This window comes from Emericellopsis cladophorae (assembly GCF_022114955.1).
Source record: "Emericellopsis cladophorae strain MUM 19.33 chromosome Unknown NODE_24_length_302009_cov_114_244240, whole genome shotgun sequence".
Classification (NCBI taxonomy): domain Eukaryota; kingdom Fungi; phylum Ascomycota; class Sordariomycetes; order Hypocreales; family Bionectriaceae; genus Emericellopsis; species Emericellopsis cladophorae.
In genome coordinates, this window is record NW_026250949.1 from 188,529 (window position 1) to 207,274 (window position 18,746).

General features: G+C 56.6%; 8 protein-coding genes across 8 annotated transcripts; 2 read left to right on the forward strand and 6 right to left on the reverse strand.

The window, feature by feature from the left end:
* Positions 1 to 1,069: 1,069 nt before the first annotated feature.
* J7T54_002545 (uncharacterized protein) lies at positions 1,070 to 3,745 on the reverse strand (the record flags this gene model as incomplete). Its single annotated transcript, XM_051506705.1, has 1 exon — positions 1,070 to 3,745. The coding sequence occupies one exon, from the start codon at positions 3,743 to 3,745 to the stop codon at positions 1,070 to 1,072; it is 2,676 nt and encodes an 891-aa protein (XP_051362045.1).
* Positions 3,746 to 4,538: 793 nt separating this feature from the next.
* J7T54_002546 (Sugar transporter) lies at positions 4,539 to 6,467 on the reverse strand (the record flags this gene model as incomplete). The annotated part of the gene is made up of 7 exons (XM_051506706.1): positions 4,539 to 4,644; positions 4,697 to 4,861; positions 4,940 to 5,351; positions 5,404 to 5,952; positions 5,999 to 6,103; positions 6,152 to 6,309; positions 6,370 to 6,467. 7 exons carry the CDS (start codon positions 6,465 to 6,467, stop codon positions 4,539 to 4,541), a joined length of 1,593 nt encoding a protein of 530 aa, XP_051362046.1.
* Positions 6,468 to 7,237: 770 nt separating this feature from the next.
* J7T54_002547 (uncharacterized protein) lies at positions 7,238 to 8,312 on the reverse strand (the record flags this gene model as incomplete). The annotated part of the gene is made up of 3 exons (XM_051506707.1): positions 7,238 to 7,792; positions 7,846 to 8,111; positions 8,159 to 8,312. 3 exons carry the CDS (start codon positions 8,310 to 8,312, stop codon positions 7,238 to 7,240), a joined length of 975 nt encoding a protein of 324 aa, XP_051362047.1.
* A 360-nt stretch (positions 8,313 to 8,672) lies between these two features.
* Positions 8,673 to 10,536, reverse strand: J7T54_002548 (Fungal Zn(2)-Cys(6) binuclear cluster domain; the record flags this gene model as incomplete). Its single annotated transcript, XM_051506708.1, has 3 exons — positions 8,673 to 9,251; positions 9,302 to 10,346; positions 10,400 to 10,536. The coding sequence occupies 3 exons, from the start codon at positions 10,534 to 10,536 to the stop codon at positions 8,673 to 8,675; spliced, it is 1,761 nt and encodes a 586-aa protein (XP_051362048.1).
* A 1,119-nt stretch (positions 10,537 to 11,655) lies between these two features.
* Positions 11,656 to 11,981, forward strand: J7T54_002549 (uncharacterized protein; the record flags this gene model as incomplete). The annotated part of the gene is made up of 2 exons (XM_051506709.1): positions 11,656 to 11,700; positions 11,766 to 11,981. The coding sequence occupies 2 exons, from the start codon at positions 11,656 to 11,658 to the stop codon at positions 11,979 to 11,981; spliced, it is 261 nt and encodes an 86-aa protein (XP_051362049.1).
* Positions 11,982 to 12,059: 78 nt separating this feature from the next.
* On the reverse strand, positions 12,060 to 13,174 carry J7T54_002550 (uncharacterized protein; the record flags this gene model as incomplete). The annotated part of the gene is made up of 2 exons (XM_051506710.1): positions 12,060 to 12,853; positions 12,901 to 13,174. 2 exons carry the CDS (start codon positions 13,172 to 13,174, stop codon positions 12,060 to 12,062), a joined length of 1,068 nt encoding a protein of 355 aa, XP_051362050.1.
* A 580-nt stretch (positions 13,175 to 13,754) lies between these two features.
* On the reverse strand, positions 13,755 to 15,343 carry J7T54_002551 (uncharacterized protein; the record flags this gene model as incomplete). Its single annotated transcript, XM_051506711.1, has 2 exons — positions 13,755 to 14,613; positions 14,664 to 15,343. The coding sequence occupies 2 exons, from the start codon at positions 15,341 to 15,343 to the stop codon at positions 13,755 to 13,757; spliced, it is 1,539 nt and encodes a 512-aa protein (XP_051362051.1).
* A 1,222-nt stretch (positions 15,344 to 16,565) lies between these two features.
* J7T54_002552 (glycoside hydrolase family 76) lies at positions 16,566 to 18,074 on the forward strand (the record flags this gene model as incomplete). Its single annotated transcript, XM_051506712.1, has 3 exons — positions 16,566 to 17,124; positions 17,191 to 17,435; positions 17,511 to 18,074. 3 exons carry the CDS (start codon positions 16,566 to 16,568, stop codon positions 18,072 to 18,074), a joined length of 1,368 nt encoding a protein of 455 aa, XP_051362052.1.
* Between the last annotated feature and the right edge of the window lie 672 nt (positions 18,075 to 18,746).

The window sequence follows — 18,746 nt, forward strand, 5'->3', positions numbered from 1 at the left end:
GCACGTGGGCTCACAACTGAAGATGATGGCTAGTATCCTGTCGCGGTGGAGAGAGTTGTTGGCACTTGGAGGCAAATGGGCCTGCCGATTGTTCCCTCGCTTGGGTCGCTGATACACAGAATACATGTAGGCGGAGGTCTCCGATGAGAAGAGGTCCATTGGCGAATCAGGGCGAGATGCGTCGTTGGCCTTGGAGTTGCGTCTTTCGACATGCCTTTTTCGGTAAGGAGCCGTCAGAGACTCAGAAGCGCCAAGTGAGATTGGCGCACGAGATACATGTACAAGGGCCCTTTGTTCGGATGGCTGGCTCATTGAGGCATCTGGCATGTGGTGGTGGACTTCCATTGTATTGATTGACGTGCGATGCTCCGAGGTCGGCGCATGGTAGATACTCTTTGTGTGTCCGGTTGGTTGACCCGCTGGTATGAGATTCAAGAATCCAACCGCACCGGGACAGAATTTGTGGTGGCGCTCGAGGTTTCCTTCGAGAAGAACTGCGCGACGCCAATGCATGTGTGTTTGTTAGTGCGTGCGCCGTCCAAGGCGCCAGAATACCCTGGAAGCTTGAGATGTACCTGACTTCAGGGCCTGTGGCGCTTTCGCAGAATCTGCACAACACATGAAAGAAAAGAATAGCGACTCATACATCAGGGATTTTCTAAAGACGAGGAACGGTCTTAGAGCAGAACGTGGCCACATCAAAGCAGTCATCAGTCACGCCGCATCCAACAGCGCAAGAACGACTACCCTACAGCACCTCCCGGGGCGTCGACACATCTCCGGAGTGAGTCGGCCGGAGTGTTGATGCGAGGGTCCTTCAAGACTCAGGGCTACTCTGGCACTCTGGACGTCAATGTCGTATTTTCCCCTGAAGTTCACACGACCCATACCAACTGATTGCGGAAAGTGCCTAATAAAGGCTCCACGATCAAGGGACTAGGACGTTGAGGACTTTCCACGTAGTAATTGATCGAGTAACTCATACGCATTTACCCCTTATTCAAATTCGAGTACATACATAGCTCGCAAACTTACCTACTTGAGGGACAACCATCAAATCCCCATCTATCTAACAAAACTTCCACTCTCGCCAAGGCACAAACGCCAGAAACTCCTCCTCCGTCATATCATACTCCTCATCCTGAAGCTCACCCGCCTTCTCCCTCCTCTCGCGTTTGTTGCAATGCGCCCGTGAGAATCCAGAGGGGTCATAATCTCTACTTGTCCACAAAGGGCCAGCCTGGTACGTACGCTGCGGGAAGCCCGCGACATTCCGCTCAGGACGAATTGGAAGATGGGCCGTGCGTTGGCCGCGAATCGTGTTGAGTGGCATGGTATTGCCCCGGAAGACGCGAGGGAGAAGGGCAAATGGGTTGGCGGCCTCCCACTGGACACGCGCGCGGTAGAGACGCTGACGACGTTGATCGATATGCTCGTCAACATCCTGCTGAGTGGGCTGTCGGCCGGTCATGCCAACTCTGGGCTGAGGGCGTGCGGCAGGCAATGGGACGGATCGTGGGGCAATCCTGCCTCGTCGATCGGCGCGACGGGCGTCTTGTTGTGCGGGTTTAGGACGCCAGCTGGGCAGATGTCTACGAGAAGATGATGCGGTGTTTGCTGCCACTTGGCTTGCATTCGACGTAGAGGACGGACCGGGCACTGTAGCGAAGAGGTTGCTATGCTCTACTGGAGCAGGTTTGAACGAGCCCCCCACACTTGTGGGATCGAAGTCTCCCGCATCGTCCTCAGGCAGGTCAAACTCCGTCTCGTCGTCAGGTAGAAAGGTTGGTCTGGCCAGGGCAGAGCTGTTGGTCCTAGGGCTGAGGTTGCAGCGCTTGCTCTTTTCTACGCGGACACGCCTTCTGGTGACTCTCTTGACCCATTCAGGATGTGCATACCTCGTAGGCCGAATGGTTCTGGTCACGGTCCACAGCGTGTGGAATTCCTTCTTCTCAGTGCGCGTCAGCAGGTTGTCCTCGTCGTGGTCGATGACTGTGCCCTCGACATGTTTGTCTTGTTCGTCCTGGTTGCGTCTCTCGCACAGAAACCCACCTGGCAGGTGAGGTGTTTGGAACGCAGGGGTCGAGGGCAAACCAGGATCCAGTGGATCGCAGATGGTGAGCGATGCTTGATTTCCGTCCCTATTAGCATTGGTTGCTCCCAGGAGCTTAAATGTCCTACTGGGACGATGAGGTGGGCTTGTCTTGCTGTCGTCGACTCGCGGACGGATATCAGGATCAACAATGGCACGAAGGTCTGGATTGTTAGCAAATGCCGACGTCATGTCAGCCCCATTGGTGAGAGAAGCGAAGATGAAAGGATCGCCTGCGGCTGACCATGAGGGATCATCGTAGCTGTCACCTGGCTGCTGCTGAGACTCATTATTGCTAGGCTGTGGCTGTTGCTGTTGCAGATATTGCTGCTGCTGCGCTGGCGGAGCGTAGTACTGGTAGTACAACGGATTATGGAATGGCTGATGCTGATGCAAGTCCTGTGGGTTGACCGTGGCCGGCTGCGATGCTTCGTCTGTCCACTGGGCATTCTGGGCAGCGGGAGGACCGTGGCCCCAAGGGACTTGCGGCCAGGGAACCAGCGCCCACGGTGTATTCTGGACAGCAGGATACATTGCTTCCTGGCTATTGAAGCTTGGAGGGACACTAGGAGGAGCAGGCATACCAGGGACATGGGATGCATGGTTAGTCTGAGCGGGCATTGGATCAGAGGCTGTATTGCTGGGGAAACTTGGGACTGGGGGATACTCCGGTGCCGGATCAAGGGGATGATAAAGATTTGCGCCGTAGCCTTGCAACCCAGGGGGAGCGGCGGCCTGGTAGCTTTGCTGGAACCATTGAGGATAGTACATGGGATCGGCAAGGCCAGGCGCTGGGGCCTCTGAGGTTGGATGGACTGCTGGGGTATAGGGTCTCGTTGTGATCGGATTGCCTGGGTTGGCATATCGAGAAGTACTGGGATCAGGGCCAGGCTCAGAACCCTCTGACTGATTGCCATGCCAAAAGGGCGGAGGATTGTTGTAGCTCGGGTTATAATCGGGGCCGCAGTTGCTGGGCCCAGCCAAAGTGTGTACATGAACGGCGCGAGGATCGGGAACCACGTTGCTTGGGACCAGATTGCTCGGACCTGCATTGCTGCTAGCATTTTCCTCGCCAAACACAAGGCCTCCAACCCGTCTCCTGAATTCTTCCGGGTCAGCGGCTGACTTCATTTTCCGCGGCTTCCTGGGACGAGCTTGTGGACGACCTGTTCCCGTAACACCAGGCCGCGGTTGATCGGAGCGAGCAGCAGCCACAATAGGCTGGGTGTCGCCGCGAAGTGTGTTGAATAGCCTTGAAGAAGGTTCACCTCTCCCCTGAGGACGTTGGGCCCTTGAAGCGCCGGTTGATTCACCCTCCTGTGCCGGACCAGCTTTCTTGGGGGTGGCCTTCTGTCTCTTCGCAGCAGGCTGCGCGTTATTTGTAGGCGCGGCACGCTTGCCACCTGAATCACCCCCACTAGCATCAGTCGCTTGGGATGATGCCAGAGTAGCAGGACTTTGACTCCTTGCTAGCAGCCGGCCGGATCTTCGGACGGGCTCCCCCAGCCTCGTGACCTGCGTCCTGCTGGGCCTGGCTTCGGTGGCGGCCGCGTGGGCCCTGGCAGCCTTGTGGTCTGCTTCTTCTTGTGCTGCCTTTTCCTTGATCTTTTGAGCTCTGATGCAGGAAGGGGAATTTGTCAATTCATCATCCATATCGTCAGAGTCGTTGCTACCTGGTGCCTGTGGCGGCTGCTTTAGTAGTGGCTGTCTCCTTCTGGAGAGCCGGCTTGGGGTTTTGCTGGATGGCATTTGTGTTAGCTTTGTGTCTGCTTGGTTAGGTGAAGTCGTTGTGAAGATGATTGTCGAGCTTCGGGTCTGTTGCAATTTGTGGGATAGAGACATTTGGCGTCGAGAGTGGCTTTATGTAGACTATCTCCCAGTGCGGATTCCATCAGTCGGCAATTATGGCTTTATTCCTTCCCATGAAAGTATTGTTGTTCGTCATCAAGGTCATTGTTCGTGAAAAGTGTCCCTGCTTCGAACAAGAGTCGACTTGCACGACAAGGCATTCATTGACACTAGGGCCACCGACACGATCAACGTTGGAGTTGTTTTTTGCTGACGCGAGAACAACTTTTTGAGACCTTTCCAGGTCGAAGACGGCCACATGGGAACTGGCTCGTCTCCTGCGGTTGTACATAATGCCTTTGTCCTGACCTCGACGGGGCCCAGGGGAACATTGCTCGCGATAACCATAAGTGTCTGTGCTCAGACTCCGGTGATACATTGCATTGTCTGGTTGCAAGAAGTGACTTTTGTACCCGTGTTTTCAAGTCGAGGACAATGCCAGCGCCCGTGCATGTTGCTTCATGGTGAACATGAACACGAACAATTGGGTTCCTCACATGCAACGGGTATTCAAAGGTATTTTGATCAAATACATCCTGCTATCAATGTGATTCATTTTAATTAGTGCGAGCGTACAAGTCCTGGCGAGGCAAATGGATTAAAGCGGCCTCTGCTCCTCCTCGTGCTCGACCACGTCCGTCTTCCCATCTCCGTTGATCGTCTTGACATGGTTGTGTTCATAGGAACGATCATGCACATAGCCACTGTTGCTGTTAGTCTGAAGTCTTCCAACATCATCGATTCATGGACACTCACAAAATGACATCAAAGTCCTCGAGCGTCTTGCCTTTTGTCTCGGGCAGGAAGACAAACGCCCACACGGTGGCGATAATCATCCAACATGCAAAAAAGAACCACACGCCGTAGCCGAATGATTCAAAAATGTACGGCAGAGCCTTGGTGATGACAAACTGCGCGAGCCTGTTCCAGTCAGTACCACTGTCTGCGCAGCCATAAAACCAAAAAAAAAAACAAAAAAAAACCAAAAAAACCACGTACCATTGCGACATGGCAGCAAATGTGCCTGTCAAATTGCGCACAGCGCCGGGGAAGATCTCGGCCGAGACGATCCAGGGAATACCGTTGAGACCGAAACTCCAGAAGACACTGTAGATCATGATCATGGCCGTGGCCGCCTTGCCGCCGGCCGCCGTCGAGGACGACAGCTCGTTGCCGGCCGCGATCACGTCGGCGGGATGGCCGACCTTGACGTAAGCCCCAACGAACCAGAGACAGAGCGAGCACGCGAGGGAGGAGATGATGGTCGGGTTGCGGCGGCCCCAAACATCAATGAGAACACCGTAGAAGAGGATGGAGGCTACGGCCTTGACGAGGCCGTAGATGCCCGTGTAGAGGGCAACGTCGGTGATGCCGAGGGAGCCAAAAAGGGCGGGGGAGTAGTAGTTGATGGCTGGAAGTCCTTGTTAGCATCGATCTACTATGTCAAGGAGTCAAGTACGCACCAGCAGCACCGGACATGTTCTGGAGGCCAAAGGAGATGAACACGAGGACCACACGGTTCCACATGCCCTTCCTCGACAGCTCGAACAGGGCACCACGGAAGAAGGCCCACGCGCCGTCGCCATACTTGGCCGCGAGGGCACTCTCATCAGCCAACCTCGAACGGATGCTCTGGACCTCCTCTTGAAGGTAGGTGTGGTTTCGATCCAGACGCCTCAGCTGCTCAAGCGCCTTGAAAGCCTCCTCGTCGCGCTGCTTCCTGAACAGCCACAGGGGGCTCTCGTGCAGGAGCCAGCCGGTGGCGAGGAGCATGCCGCTGGGGATGATCTGGACGGCCATGGGGACGCGCCAGGTGGTGGTGCTGGCGGGGTCCATGTTCTGGTTGATGCCGTAGTTGATCCAGAAGCCGATGAGGGAGCCGGACTGGTAGGTGACCTCGAAGAGACCGGTGAGGATGCCGCGGATGGAGCTGATGCTGAGCTCGGCGATGTAGGAGGGGACGGTGGCGGTGATGGCGCCGCAGGCCAGGCCGGTGAGGACACGACCGGCGTCTATCTTGGTGAGCTAGAGTGTCAGAGACCGATGGGATGGACTCACAGATGTACGAGAGCTGGTGTGTCGCGGCAGTCATGATGATGGCGCCCACGAGGAAGATGACGTTGGAGATCATGAGGGCCCATTTGCGGCCAATTTTCTCGGTGACTGGGATGTTAGCTTTCGCATCGAATACTGTTGGAGGTATAGACCTACCCAGGAAGCAGAAGATGGCACCAAAAAAAGCGCCCGCTTGGAACGAGGCGGTGATGTTGCTGGAGATGCTCTTGGCCTCGGATTCGTGGATGTTGAAGTCGCGCACAAAGGACTCGCGCGCAATGGTGGTGCCGATGAACGCAGAGTCGTAACCAAAGCTACATGTAGACTTTTGTCAGTGAATATTCTTGAGCAATGGAAAGATGGCTTGTACCCACAGCAACGAGCCCATGGCAATGACCGCCGCCTCAAAGTACAGGCGCGCATTGTACACCTCTTTGGGCGTTGGCCGATCTTCCACAGCCTTGAACGTCATGGTGTCCGTCTTCTGTCCGTGGAAGAGTCGATGAGGTGTTGCAGGTGTCGAGCGCGATGGACTGGACAATGAGGACCTGTTGGCAGTGCAGATCCTCCAACTTGAAGTCAACGCGAGGCCATGGGGTATTTAAGTTGCGGTTTCCCCCACAAAACCACGCTCGTCCCCGGCTACGTCGCGTGGAAGCGTCCAGTCTCCAGAGTCCAGACAGGCAGCGTGGTAGGCGGAGAAAATCTGGGGTTGCGAGCAATCACCCGAGCAGCAGCCTCATGCGATGCCGACGCCAAGTTCGCAGTCTTTCTGCAGGCGTGCGTCGTTCCCGACAACGTGGGAGCGCCATTTCTCGGAGGATCCATGATTTGCCGCCTGCCTAGCGAGTTAGGGTGCTGTCAGGTGTGAGCTTGTGTCTGTCGGACTCTGTCCGTGTTCGGTAGCCGACAGGCGAGCCGACCGACGGGGATATTTTGGTCGCGATGCGCGGTGGCGATTGGCGGCTTCTTCGGCTTCTTCCTCGATGTGGGTTTAGTGGCCGACTAGATTGGGCTGGCTCGGGGAGGGGAGGGGAGGGCGAGGGCCAGGGTGAGCCTTGCGGCTCATAATATTACATGCACTAGGCTGGTTGGTGGATGATGGCCATCGGGATCGGGACTTGGACCATCGACACTTTCAAGATTCATTCGTGACGTGAGGACTCATGCAGGCATGTCGTTGGACTCGTGAACATGGATGACATTCAACGCTGTACATGACATTACTCTCATGCTGTCTAACTAGAGACCTCTCTTGGCGAGGCTCTGCTCGACCTTGCCCAGCGGGCCCACCACATCCAAAATCCATTTCTGCTTGCCAGCATCGTTAAACGTAGGATACGGCCGCCGGCAGTGAGCGCTCTCGAGGTTATAGCCCCTAATCTTGGCCACCACCCACTTTGTACCGTTAATGCCACCCTTGCCGAACCCCCATTCCGCCTTGGCCAGCTCCAGCTGCGCCGCCTGCGCGCCCTGAGGATCCCCCTTCTTCCACAGGTCGTAGATCTGCATGCACGCCTTGGGATACAGGTTGGCCACGCCTGTGATGACGCCCGTGCCACCGACAGACAGCGCGGGGACTAGCCAGTCACTCTGCCCGGCGAGGGCGGAGAAGTCCTCAGGGCGGTGCGCGGCGGCGACGCGCGCGACCTTGGCGATGCCGCCGCATGTGAGCTTGACGCCGACAATGTTGGGGTGGCGTGCTAGTGTGTCGAGCATCTCGCTGTTGACGTCGAGACCGGCCACAACGTTGGGGAAGTTGTAGATGAGGATGGGGATCGGGCTGGCGTCGGCCAACTGGGCGCCGTCAGTTCGCTACTGTCAAAATTCCATGAGTGGAGGTTGCTTACCTCCTCGAAGAAGCCGACAATGGCGTCCTGGTGCATCGCAAAGTGGAAGTAGCTCGGGACCAGCACCAAGACGTAGTCCGCGCCCGCTTCCTTGGCCGCTACCGTCTCCCGAATCACGTCGCGGGTGCACTGGCCGGTGCAACCCATGGTGACTGTGATATCGGGCCGTCCGAGTTGGGTGGCGATCTGGCGAGTGGTACGCAGGAGCTGGGCCTTCTCGTCGGTGGTCAAGGTGACTGCTTCGCCGTTTGTACCAGCGATGACGACTGAGGGATTAGCACAGGAGGGCGGGAAAGAGCGGGGAGCAACGTACTTCCATCAAGACCTGACGAGATGAGAAATTCAAGATGAGTCTTCTGGAGATCCCAGTCCAGCTCCTGTGTCGCATCGTTCTTGAACCATGTCAGGCAAGGCACATGGATGCCGGGAGGATAGGCCTTCTTTGCGGTTGGTACAGAACCCATCATGTCGTTTTCCGTAAACCAAGATGAAAAGGACAAGAATGATGAATGGATCAAGAGAAAGAAAGAATCGCCAAAGTTGCACCTTTTGTCCAAAATCAATGCGTTGACGGACCCCCCATCAGTCGCGACACAAGGATGCGGGGAATCTTGGGGATGCATGCTCCATTGCTCGCGTCCAAAAGGTTGGAGAAGCCGATCGGCAAACCTCGCACGGCGGGGCGCCCACAGGCTTGGCTCTGGAGTCTCGACACGAGCGACCATTGTCGTATGACTGACTGTGACTCCAACAGCTCACGAGCCATCTCGCGAGTCGACAATCGGGCGTTCCACAGCGGATCCAACAGGAAAGAGAATAGCAGACTGTCACACGATCGCAAAACACGCGTTGAACACGGTCAGCATGACGGATCGAATGTCCACCCGCGCCTTGGCCGTGTCCTGTCGCGCCTGCACCTCCTCTAGAACCTGCGCCGTGATCCGGGCATTCCCTGCGACCCTCTCCATCCGCAAGATGGTCTCCTTAATCCACGCGCGCTCGCCCATGTCCTGCTCCTCCGCGCCGAGCATCAGCAAGGGCCAGAGCATGTTGATCGGCAGCGAGTCCTCCGCATCCATCTCGTCCACCATCTGCCGGACGAGCCTGCGGATGTTGTCCAGCGCGTCCATGGCCTCTTTGGTCAGGGGCAGCGTCTTGTAGGCGACGCGGTGCAGGTGCACCTTGCTGGCGTAGTAGTTGGATAGGTACGTGCGGAACGCGCGCGTGATGACAAATGCGAGGTGCGCCGAGACGTGCGGCGGCTGCAGCTTGCCCGCCACGGCAAAGTCCATCAGCGGCGGACGGTGGTCGTAGAGATTGCGCAGGTCGGTCGCGATGGCGGCACCCATGTTCATGACCTCTGTTTCGTCCTCGACGGTGCCCCGAGAGCGATGCCACGGATCGATCTTGGAGATGCGCCCCATGAAGCTCTGTACTTTCTGGTAGAGTAGAAGACAACACCAGGCTGGTAGAGGACCTGGAAGAGGACGTCTTCAATGTCCCCCTCGGCTGGCTCCTGTCGGGAGAGGTCGTCCGTGTCTCCGCCGTCAAAGCTACCGGGCGACGCCTCCACTAGGAAAAGCTCATCGGCCTTGGAGAGAAAGAGTCCGTCCCCCCCTGCCGACACTGCTTTGCCGTCGAGCAGCCGGAGCCACAGCAGAATCTGCTTCTCTAGCGCGCCAAAGCTCTTCTTGTCGCACCGCTGGAAGATCTTGTAGGCCCTCTGCAGATGCGAGTGGCCCGCGTCCAGCTTCATCTCGAGAATGTCCACGTAAGCCAGGAAGAAGAGGGCCGCCAGCAGACATTCCCTCTCGCTGCTGTGCTCCACCAGTGACTGCTGGTCGTAGTCCACCACCCGTGCCACCGCCGATTCGTAGTGGTTCCCCTCGCTCACCACCAGCGAGCGATCCCGCCGCCCAACTAATACTGCAGAGAAGGCGAGGATGGCGCTGTGCAGCATGCGCGAGTGCTTGGCCATGTCCACCACCGTCTGTCGCATGAGCACCCACTTTTTCTGCGTCTCGACCTCCTCCAAGATGGGCGGATTCGCCGACGTTGCAAAAAATTCCATCAACTTGTCGCCCGTGAGATTCACGACGGGCTTGTCCGCTGCACTGCCGTTGCTACGCATCGCAGGCGTGCCGTACGTGACGGGCGCCGGGGCCACCATGTTGGGGAAGCGCAGCTGCGCATCCGTGCCCATAATGTGCGTGTTCAACCCGACGTTGGATCCCATCTCGGGGCTGACCTGCTGCCAAAAGTCACCGCCCTCCCACATGAAGCTCGCGTAGTCAAACACCTCGTCCACCGCATGCGGCGCTTGCTGGCCCCCCAACCTGGGGCCTCCGGGGGACACATCCGTCATGGGGGACTGCGTCGGGGGCTGCGACGGGCGCCTCTGCGTCGAGGGACGTGTCTGCGGTCGCCATTTGCACTCCATGTTGAGGCGCTCGCAGTGAGAGCATCGCGGTCGCTGCTCGTCGCACTTGACCTTGCGGCGTCTGTTTGTGTGATGAGTAGCATGCACTGAAGAGAGGAAGGGAAGAGGACTCACTTGCAGGTCACGCAGCCTTCGCGCGAGCGCACGTAGCGCCGCCCTGCGCCAGAGACAGAACGAGTCCTCGAGGGCGCCTCATTGTTCGTCAATGTGTTACCGGCGACTGACCACCCTGCCACAGAGACTCGATCCATTGTCTTCGTCGGGCGACTCAATGGCAGTGATTCATTGTCGGCAAGAAATCGGACAGAGACGTGCGATCATGTTTCCCCTCCCCCAGAAAATTGATCAGAGTTGGGGAAGTTGGTCGCTCCACCTCGCGGACCCGTCGACTTGTGAGGTACGTACGGAATCAAGATGACCAACTGACTACAGCTGGTCGAGTACTCATGGCTTGGGAGGGTAGTCAAGCATAAAAACTTGCATAGAGATGTGACAATTAACTCCCAGAGAAACTCTGCTTCGGCGATTCTGACACTATGCTTGTTGTGAGTTGAGGTCAACCGTGAGAGCTGAGAAGTGTCGAGTGGGTAGAGATCTAGGGTAGCTCAAGCCTGGACAGGGTGGTGAGGACCGGACCAGGATGCACCGGGAAGGACTGTGATACCACGATGTACGAGCTAATCATTTCAAGAATCGGGCACTTGGCCTCAATGGAGCAAGATAGGGGAGCAATACTCCACTGATCGTGAAAAGACCCTCCATCGGAGCCGCTAGACGGATCCGAAGGACGAAGCGCTGGACAAGTGCAGATGCAGACAGACTAGCCCAGGAGATAGTGAGATCGGTTTTTGAACAATAGGGAGGAGAGTATTGTGAAGGAAAACAACCTGCGATCCCTGGATCGTCATGACTGAGGTGTTATGTAAAGACAAGTCAAGACACATGAAGCGAAGAACACGTGCGCCGAGGGAAACACATTTCCGCATTGTGAATGTCTCCTGATTGAATTCCTCAACCAGTTGAAGTACCTTCCTCATTAGCAGCAAGGGAACAGATGACGTAAGAACGTACATCTCAGAGAACGGGGGGACTTTCGGGTTGACCTCCCTTTGTCACACCTTCCAAGTTGCCATCCCTCACAAGCTTGCCGATGCGCATAACTCTCAACTCAAGCATTTTACTCGAAAAGAATACGGAAAATCGCGTCACTACCCCAGTACACCAGAGAAAACCTTTAAATGTCTAAAGAACTTTGACGGATCTTCAAAGGCTGCCCCTTGCACTACTGACTGTGGCCTGCCACTCGCCATTGCGTGCCCCCGGTATGGGAACACCTCCTGACTCCAACAAGCCTGGAACAGCACAGCATCATGAAAATCATCGTGGAGAAGAGCCTGTCCCACAGGTCGCCGCCTGTATGTATTCTTCTCACTGTACATCATTTCGGGCCCCGTTGACTGATATCGCAGGTAACGCCCAGGGCCTGCTGGACCTTCGGAAGAACCTAGAGGCCCGCGCTGCCACGACTTACGCCCCGCCTCCTAAACCATCTGAGCAGACCATAGGCACCGATAAAAGAGACCGTGTTCTCGGCACCGGGGCACGCACGCCGCGTAGCTTGGCCGCCGATGCCCAACGACAAGCGGAGCACAGACAGAAGTTTCGGCCGGAGGATCCAGCGACGAGGAATCTGTGACTGAGTGGAAGCATGGGGAGAAGATACAAGTCTCTATTATCGATTATGTATTTAACTCTAGCGGCCTAACCACCCCGATCAGTCCTGTCGCGCAGGGTCCAGGGTGACCTTATTCCCCGTAATCTCATCAATCTCATCCATCACCTCGGGCGTCAGTTTGTTCAGCACTGCGAGCGCCTTGACATTCTCCTCGAGCTGCTCCGGCCTGCTCGCGCCGGTAATGACGCTGCTGACGTTGGGGTTCTTGAGACACCACGCTAGGGCCAGCTGGCTCTGCGTGACGCCCAGCTTGTCGGCGATAGGCTTGAGCTTCTTGACAATCTCAATCTCCCTCTTCCACGAGTCGTCCGTCGCGCTCCCCATGCGCTCCCGCATCATGGCCGCGAAGCGCTCCGACGAGGCACCGAAGCGCGAATCCTTGGGCGGCTGGCCATCCACCACGTCGTTGTACTTGCCCGACAGCACACCCATCTTGATGGGGCTAAAGGTGGTCAGCCCCAGCCCCATGCGGCTGTACAACCGCTGGAATTGGCCCTCCACCTTGTCCCGCACCAGCATGTTGTACTGCGGCTGCTCCACGATTGGGGCGATGAGGCCCAGCTGCTTCGCGATGCCGACCGCCTCCTGGATCTCGTCGGCCGACCACTCACTCGTGCCCCAGTAGAAGGCCATGCCGGCGTTGATGACGTAGTTGAATGCGCGTACCGTCTCCTCCATGGGCACGAGGCGGTCTGGGCGGTGCGCATAGACAATGTCGACGTAGGGGAGCTGCAGGCGCTCGAGGGATGATGTGAGGCCCTCGATGATGTGTTTGCGTGAGAGGCCGTGGTTGTTGATGAGGATCTCACCATTCACGGCGCCCCAGTTGACCTCTGCAGAAATTAGTCTGGAAGTGTACAACTTCCCACAGGGCACTCACTCGTGCTGATGACCAGATCGCTGCGCTTCCAGCCAAAGTGCTTGATGGCCTTGCCCATGACAATCTCGCTCTGGCCGGCCGCGTAGTTCTCGGCATTGTCGAAGAAGTTGATGCCCAGGTCGTACGCCTTCTTCATGCAGTCAAAGGCGGTCTCGTCCGCTGCGTAGCCGCCGTAGGTCATCCACCCGCCGAGCGAGATGGCGGACACGTAGAGACCGGACTTGCCCAGAGGGCGGTACAGCATGCCCGTGTTGCGGGGCTCGGGGAAGGCCATTGTGAGGGCTGTGAGGGCTGTGGAAGGGATGTGAGAGGAAGTACCGGGGTGAGGACTGAGGACTGAGGAGGTCGAGACGGTTAAGAATAGAGGAAAGTAAAGAGGCCGGGTTCAACAATGACAGAAGAAGAATTTTATGGCAGTCCACGGCATGCGAAATGAGCCCATCGCAATTGGAGACCGGAGGCCACTTTCTGGATTCTCCGCCGGAGGAATTCTCGGACGGACCCTGCTTGGTGGTGGGGGATGTCTAAGTCCTCGACGCCTGGGTCCACGCGCCTCCGCCTTCCAAGATGCGGGGAGCATAGTGGGCGGGGTACGGAATACTTTTGGAGGTTTCCGATCACCGAATGTGTCACTCACCGAGAGTGCGGTCTCGGACTGATGAGGAGGGGCATTACTTGAAGAGATATAGTGGTCAATGTCCAAGGGGTAGCTTTGGGATAGGTGACGCTCGAGAAGGCCAACAGTGTTGGCAAAAAGCTTTGGAATGAACAGGTCTGGCCCGAACCACAATGGAGAGCAGCGGAGGACAGGTCAGTGCGTAGCGATCCACCCACCTTGACCCCTTGATTAACGGCTACATCGCCCGCGGCTGCTCCAAGAGCATCCTCGTCAAGGGACTCGGGCTCCTGAGCAGGTTCCCAAGATCCAGCGGCGGCCACGCCAACTCCTCACCCTCAAAGCCACTGGTCATGCCCTGTCCCTCGAGAAAGTCCCACGCGTCCTGTCCCATCAGACGGGGCGGGCTCGGGTTCTGGAAGAGCTTCAAGTCAGGACAGCACGCTGCCATGCGCGCGTTCAGCAGATTGATCAATGTCTTGTTGCCACCTCGCGACGACGACAGGATGGCGTGTAGACCAGCCAGGACGTCCTTGGGTCGATCTAGGGACGAGGAAAACGTAAAGGAAAGTCGGCTGTCCGCTACAGCATCCACCACAGCCGTAGCAATCTCGTAGGTCTTAAACTCAAGCGTCGGACCCTGACTCTCCAGCGCGCTCATGGGAAGGGCACTCACTAGGCCCAGGAACTCACTCGCCACGTCAATGGGATTCAGGAGTCCGGGGGCCACGACACCGAACCGCAACGCAGCGCGCCAGAGCACGGCCCGCATCCACTGCCGCGTGACGAGCATGTCGGCCCTCTGCACATCGTTCCCACTCGTCGCCTCGTCCTGCTCCTCTGTGAGCTTTTGCTGTAGTAACTCTAGACACCCGCGTGCCAGGGACTCCATGGACGAGACGTCCGTGTCGGCGTTGCGCAGGAGCTCAAAGATGCCAGACTGGTCGAATGTCCAGAACAGGTGGACGAGCTTGAGAAAGGCGGGGAGGACAGGCGCCGAGGTCTCGGAGTGCTCTGCGAAGCAGGGCAGCAGGACATTGGGCCGGAGAATGTTGGGACGCAGGACGACGGGGAGCTTGTGCAGCATGGCGACGCCTCTTTATACTTGTCAGTCTAGTCCGTCGAATGTGTGAATAGACAAACATACCGCTCAGTCACGAAAAGCAGCCAGAGCACGCGTCTCAGCAGCTGCTGCTTCGGCTCTGGGTGCTGCGCATACGTCGCCTCGCGATCTATCCGCAAGATCTGCGCCTTGGTGATGGCCTCCCGTAGGTAGAGCAGGCTCTTGATCCCGCCCGCCTGCTGGTTCTCGTGGTAGATGTGAAGGTAGAAGGAGACCCGCAGGCTATCCAGCAAGTCGAGCGAGGCCTTTTGCACATCCCTCTCGACGAGCTCGACATCCGGTGACCAGGCCGCCCTGAGGTTGAGTTGCGCGACGGTAGCCAGGGCCACAGCCTGCGCCAGGTGATGTGCGTTTTCCTCCCTCGGTTCTGCCGTTAATTGACGCTTCAGCTCTCGCGCGTCCAGGATGGGCCATATCGGGAACAGTCTCTCGGCGTAAATATCCAGCAGACCAGCTAGATCACCCTGGCTGCTGTCCGCGACGGTGCTGCACTCCTTGGCGATCCTGTCAATGGTCCTGGCCCGCAGGGTGCGTGGCCCTCGTGTGAGAGGGGAGCGCTTGAACGTACACTCAATTCCGGCGGCTATGCATCCCGTGCACGGCGGATGTTCAGAGCATTTGATCTTGCGGACCTTGCAAGGGTCGCAGGCGCGCTTGACCAGATTCTGGCGTGCCTTGGGTTTCGGGGGGAGGAGGGAGGCCATGGCTGTGGGTTGGTTTGGTAACGACGGAATTGGAGGTTACAGAGGGGAGAAGGTGCACGCGTTGTCACGTGTGGTCAGCTTTCGACGGTAGAGGTGACGGAGGTCTTACTGCCGGCATGGGCGCGCCAGAGGGTGATGTGGTGATGGAACAGTCTCCGGGTTGGAGGACGAAGTTGCTGGTGACTGGGAGGCCATTGAAAGCTGACTGTATAGGGTAGTCAATTTGACAGCTGAAGTGCTTGGCACCAGTCCCACTTGATTTCAATGAACCGTATCACGGCTGTCGTCGGTGCAAGATCCGCCAGGAAACAAACACGCCTTTGACAACAGGAACCCCGCGGAACGTGGTCGCAGCATGCTTTGGTTTCCTTTGTTATTTGTGATATGAACGGAAAACGATGAAAATCGGCAGCTTGCGGAAACGCAGCGGCGACGCGAGCACGCTGCGTATTTGAGAATCTCGCGAAAACGGTACGGTCACGGATACCTTATATAGACACGCGAATAGTGAAACCCCAGCCGGTCCAGGCAGCACATCCATTGCTACGTGTGCCTGAGACCACTCCAAGCCTTTGTTAACGATCATTGAACCCAAATTTTGGAGGCCGAAAGAGGAAAATGGTCACTTCCAGTTTCATGCAGATATGGATCAGCGTGTCGATCGTGCCTAAATTACTGGCTTTGCAGAGAACTGAGCCGCCCCATGCGATACAATATGATGCCTTGCTGCCTTTTATGCAACTCATCTATCCTTCCCTCGGACAAAGCAGGCCCCAAATTATCTCGAACCCGCTGATTTGATTGATCGCTTCCCAAAGATCATGACTTCTGGGCGCTTTGGGGGCGGAATCTGGCGTCCGACTCTCTTGTCCATCATCTTCATGTTTAGCACTTACACTCGACGTGATTAAAGACCAATCAAACAAAACTGACGACTGTGTATCGCCGGACTAAAAATTTATCATCATTATCCGCATCCCCAATTGCAGCGGTCATAGTCGTCAGGCTGCTCACAAGACGAAGCACAGACGTGATGTCGGCAAGACTTGGCGCCAAGGAGGCACAGCAGGCAACAATCAAACGACAGGGGTAATTATGCTTATAGAAAAAGTCCGTTGCTTCTGTCTGTGGTGATCATCACAACATCCAATTCACGCGCTCCAACTTGAGTACTCACCAGACTCAACTCAGTCACTCGTTTGAATCTTTGCTACTCGGCAGCATGAGGGGACTTCACAACATGCCGCTCTGCGCGGCCATCCTCCTCAGTCACAGCCTGTTTGGCGTGGCGGCAGCGGACCTGGCTATTGACTCACGCGACGACATGGTCGAAACAGCTGGCATTCTCGCCGAGGACGTCATGTCTTACTACGACGGCGACAAAGCCGGCCACATACCGGGCGTTCTGGGCCAGCGAGAAATCCACTTTTACCAGAGCGGAATATTCATGGGCACCTTTGTCAACTACTTCCACCTCACGGGCGACGAAACCTACAACGACCTTGTCCAGCAAGGTGTGCTGTTCCAAGTCGGCCCCGACGAGAACTTCAGTCCTTACAACCAGACAACCAGACTCGGAAATGATGACCAGTGCTATTGGGCCCTCACAGCCATGGCGGCTGCCGAGTATGAATTTCCTGACCCGCCCAAGGGCGAGCCGCAATGGCTAGACCTCGCCAAGACCGTCTACAGCGACCAGGTCGATCGACTCGACAACAAGTGCGGTGGCGGCCTGCGTTGGCAGATAATCAACCTTAACGTCGGGTACAACTACAAGAACGGTATGAGATTCGCCTTTGTCTGCGGGCGAAGCAAACATGCATATCACAGTCGCTGATCGACTGCAGTAATTTCGAGCGGGTGCTTGGCCAACCTCGCCGCGCGTCTGGCCCTCCACACGGGCGACGACAAGTACGTCGATACCGTTGAGGAGCTCTGGGACTGGCTCTCAGAATCGGACCTCATAGATGCAGACTCTGGGGCCGTCTACGATGGGATCGTAATCTCAAATGATGACTGCGACGCGGACGCTTTGCAGGTATCGCACAATGCTGCCATCTTGACCTATACGGCGGCCGTCATGTACAACCATGTAAGTGAGATCCTCTATCAACACAGCCCCCATTTCTACTCGGGGATACTTACTGACGCGTCAACGCCTTGCTAGACCGACGGCTCAGATACCTGGCGTCAACGGCTCGAGAAGCTCTCCGGGTCGTTGCTCGATACGTTCTTCGACGATGGCGTGGCCATTGAGGCGCAGTGTGAACCTTACCTGCTCTGTACACTCGACATGCCCACCTCAAAGGGCCTCATGCTGCGCTGGTTGGCATCCACGGCCCGTCTTGCTCCGTTCCTCGCGGACAAGATCCAATCGAAACTGAAGACCACGGCCCAGGCTGCTATTGACCATTGCGAGGGCGACAAGTCGGAGCGCGAGTGTAGTGTCTATTGGTCCAACGACAGCTTTATCAAGCCTGAAGAAAGTGGACTTCTCGAGAAGTTGGCCGTCCTGTCGTCTGTGCAGGGTCTCCTCGCTCTTTCAGACGATGTCACGGCCAAGAATTCGGCTGACAAGGACGAGACTTCGGACAACAGCTCGGATGAGGATGAGTCCACACCCCCAAAGCCAGGGTCGCCCGAGGAACCGGATGAACCGGATGCGGCACACAAGCAGGTATCAGTGGCTCATCTCTTGCTGCTTGGGTGCGCTGCGTTGGCTTTGGTCTAAAGGGTTTGACATATTCATGTTCGCGGAGATACAGTCCTCTCCGTGTCTATCCACTTTGTACATTCTGAAGCCATCAAGGTGGAAGCAACTTTGATAGCAAAGACAAATTAACAGTCTTGGATATCCTATCCTGCCAAGATGGATATTACAAATCCACGTCTAACAATTTGCCCGCTACAGTCTACACTCTACCAAGCCGCCCAAGCAACCGGCCCTAAAGGGTACAAACGAACCAAAAGCTTCCTCAGCTCGTCCATGAGTAGAATATCCATTGCCAGGGGACTGGAGTTGGTATAAGCCAAACCTCCCCTCGGCATAGGTGCCGTTAGGAACAGCCTGTGCAGGCCCGGCACTTCTGTCAAAAATATGGCAATGGAAAGACTAATCAGCACCCCTGAGCAGCAGCGACGGATTCTGCCTCGCCTTGGTGGAGGGGTCCGCCTGCAAGATGCTCAACCTGCAACTGTCATCCCCACCGACTGGTCGCGCCCTCACTCGACCTGGACACGTCTTGGCAGAAGTTCTCTGGTGCATCCGGAGCTTTTGTCAGCTTTCCGAGGGTCATCCATTACATGGCAGAATCTGTTTCTGTTTCATCATTCCGAACGCCGGAGTCGTCAGCCATTGTTTTCGGGGTTGGAGCGGATTTCCACGAAGCTCATTCGAGCTACG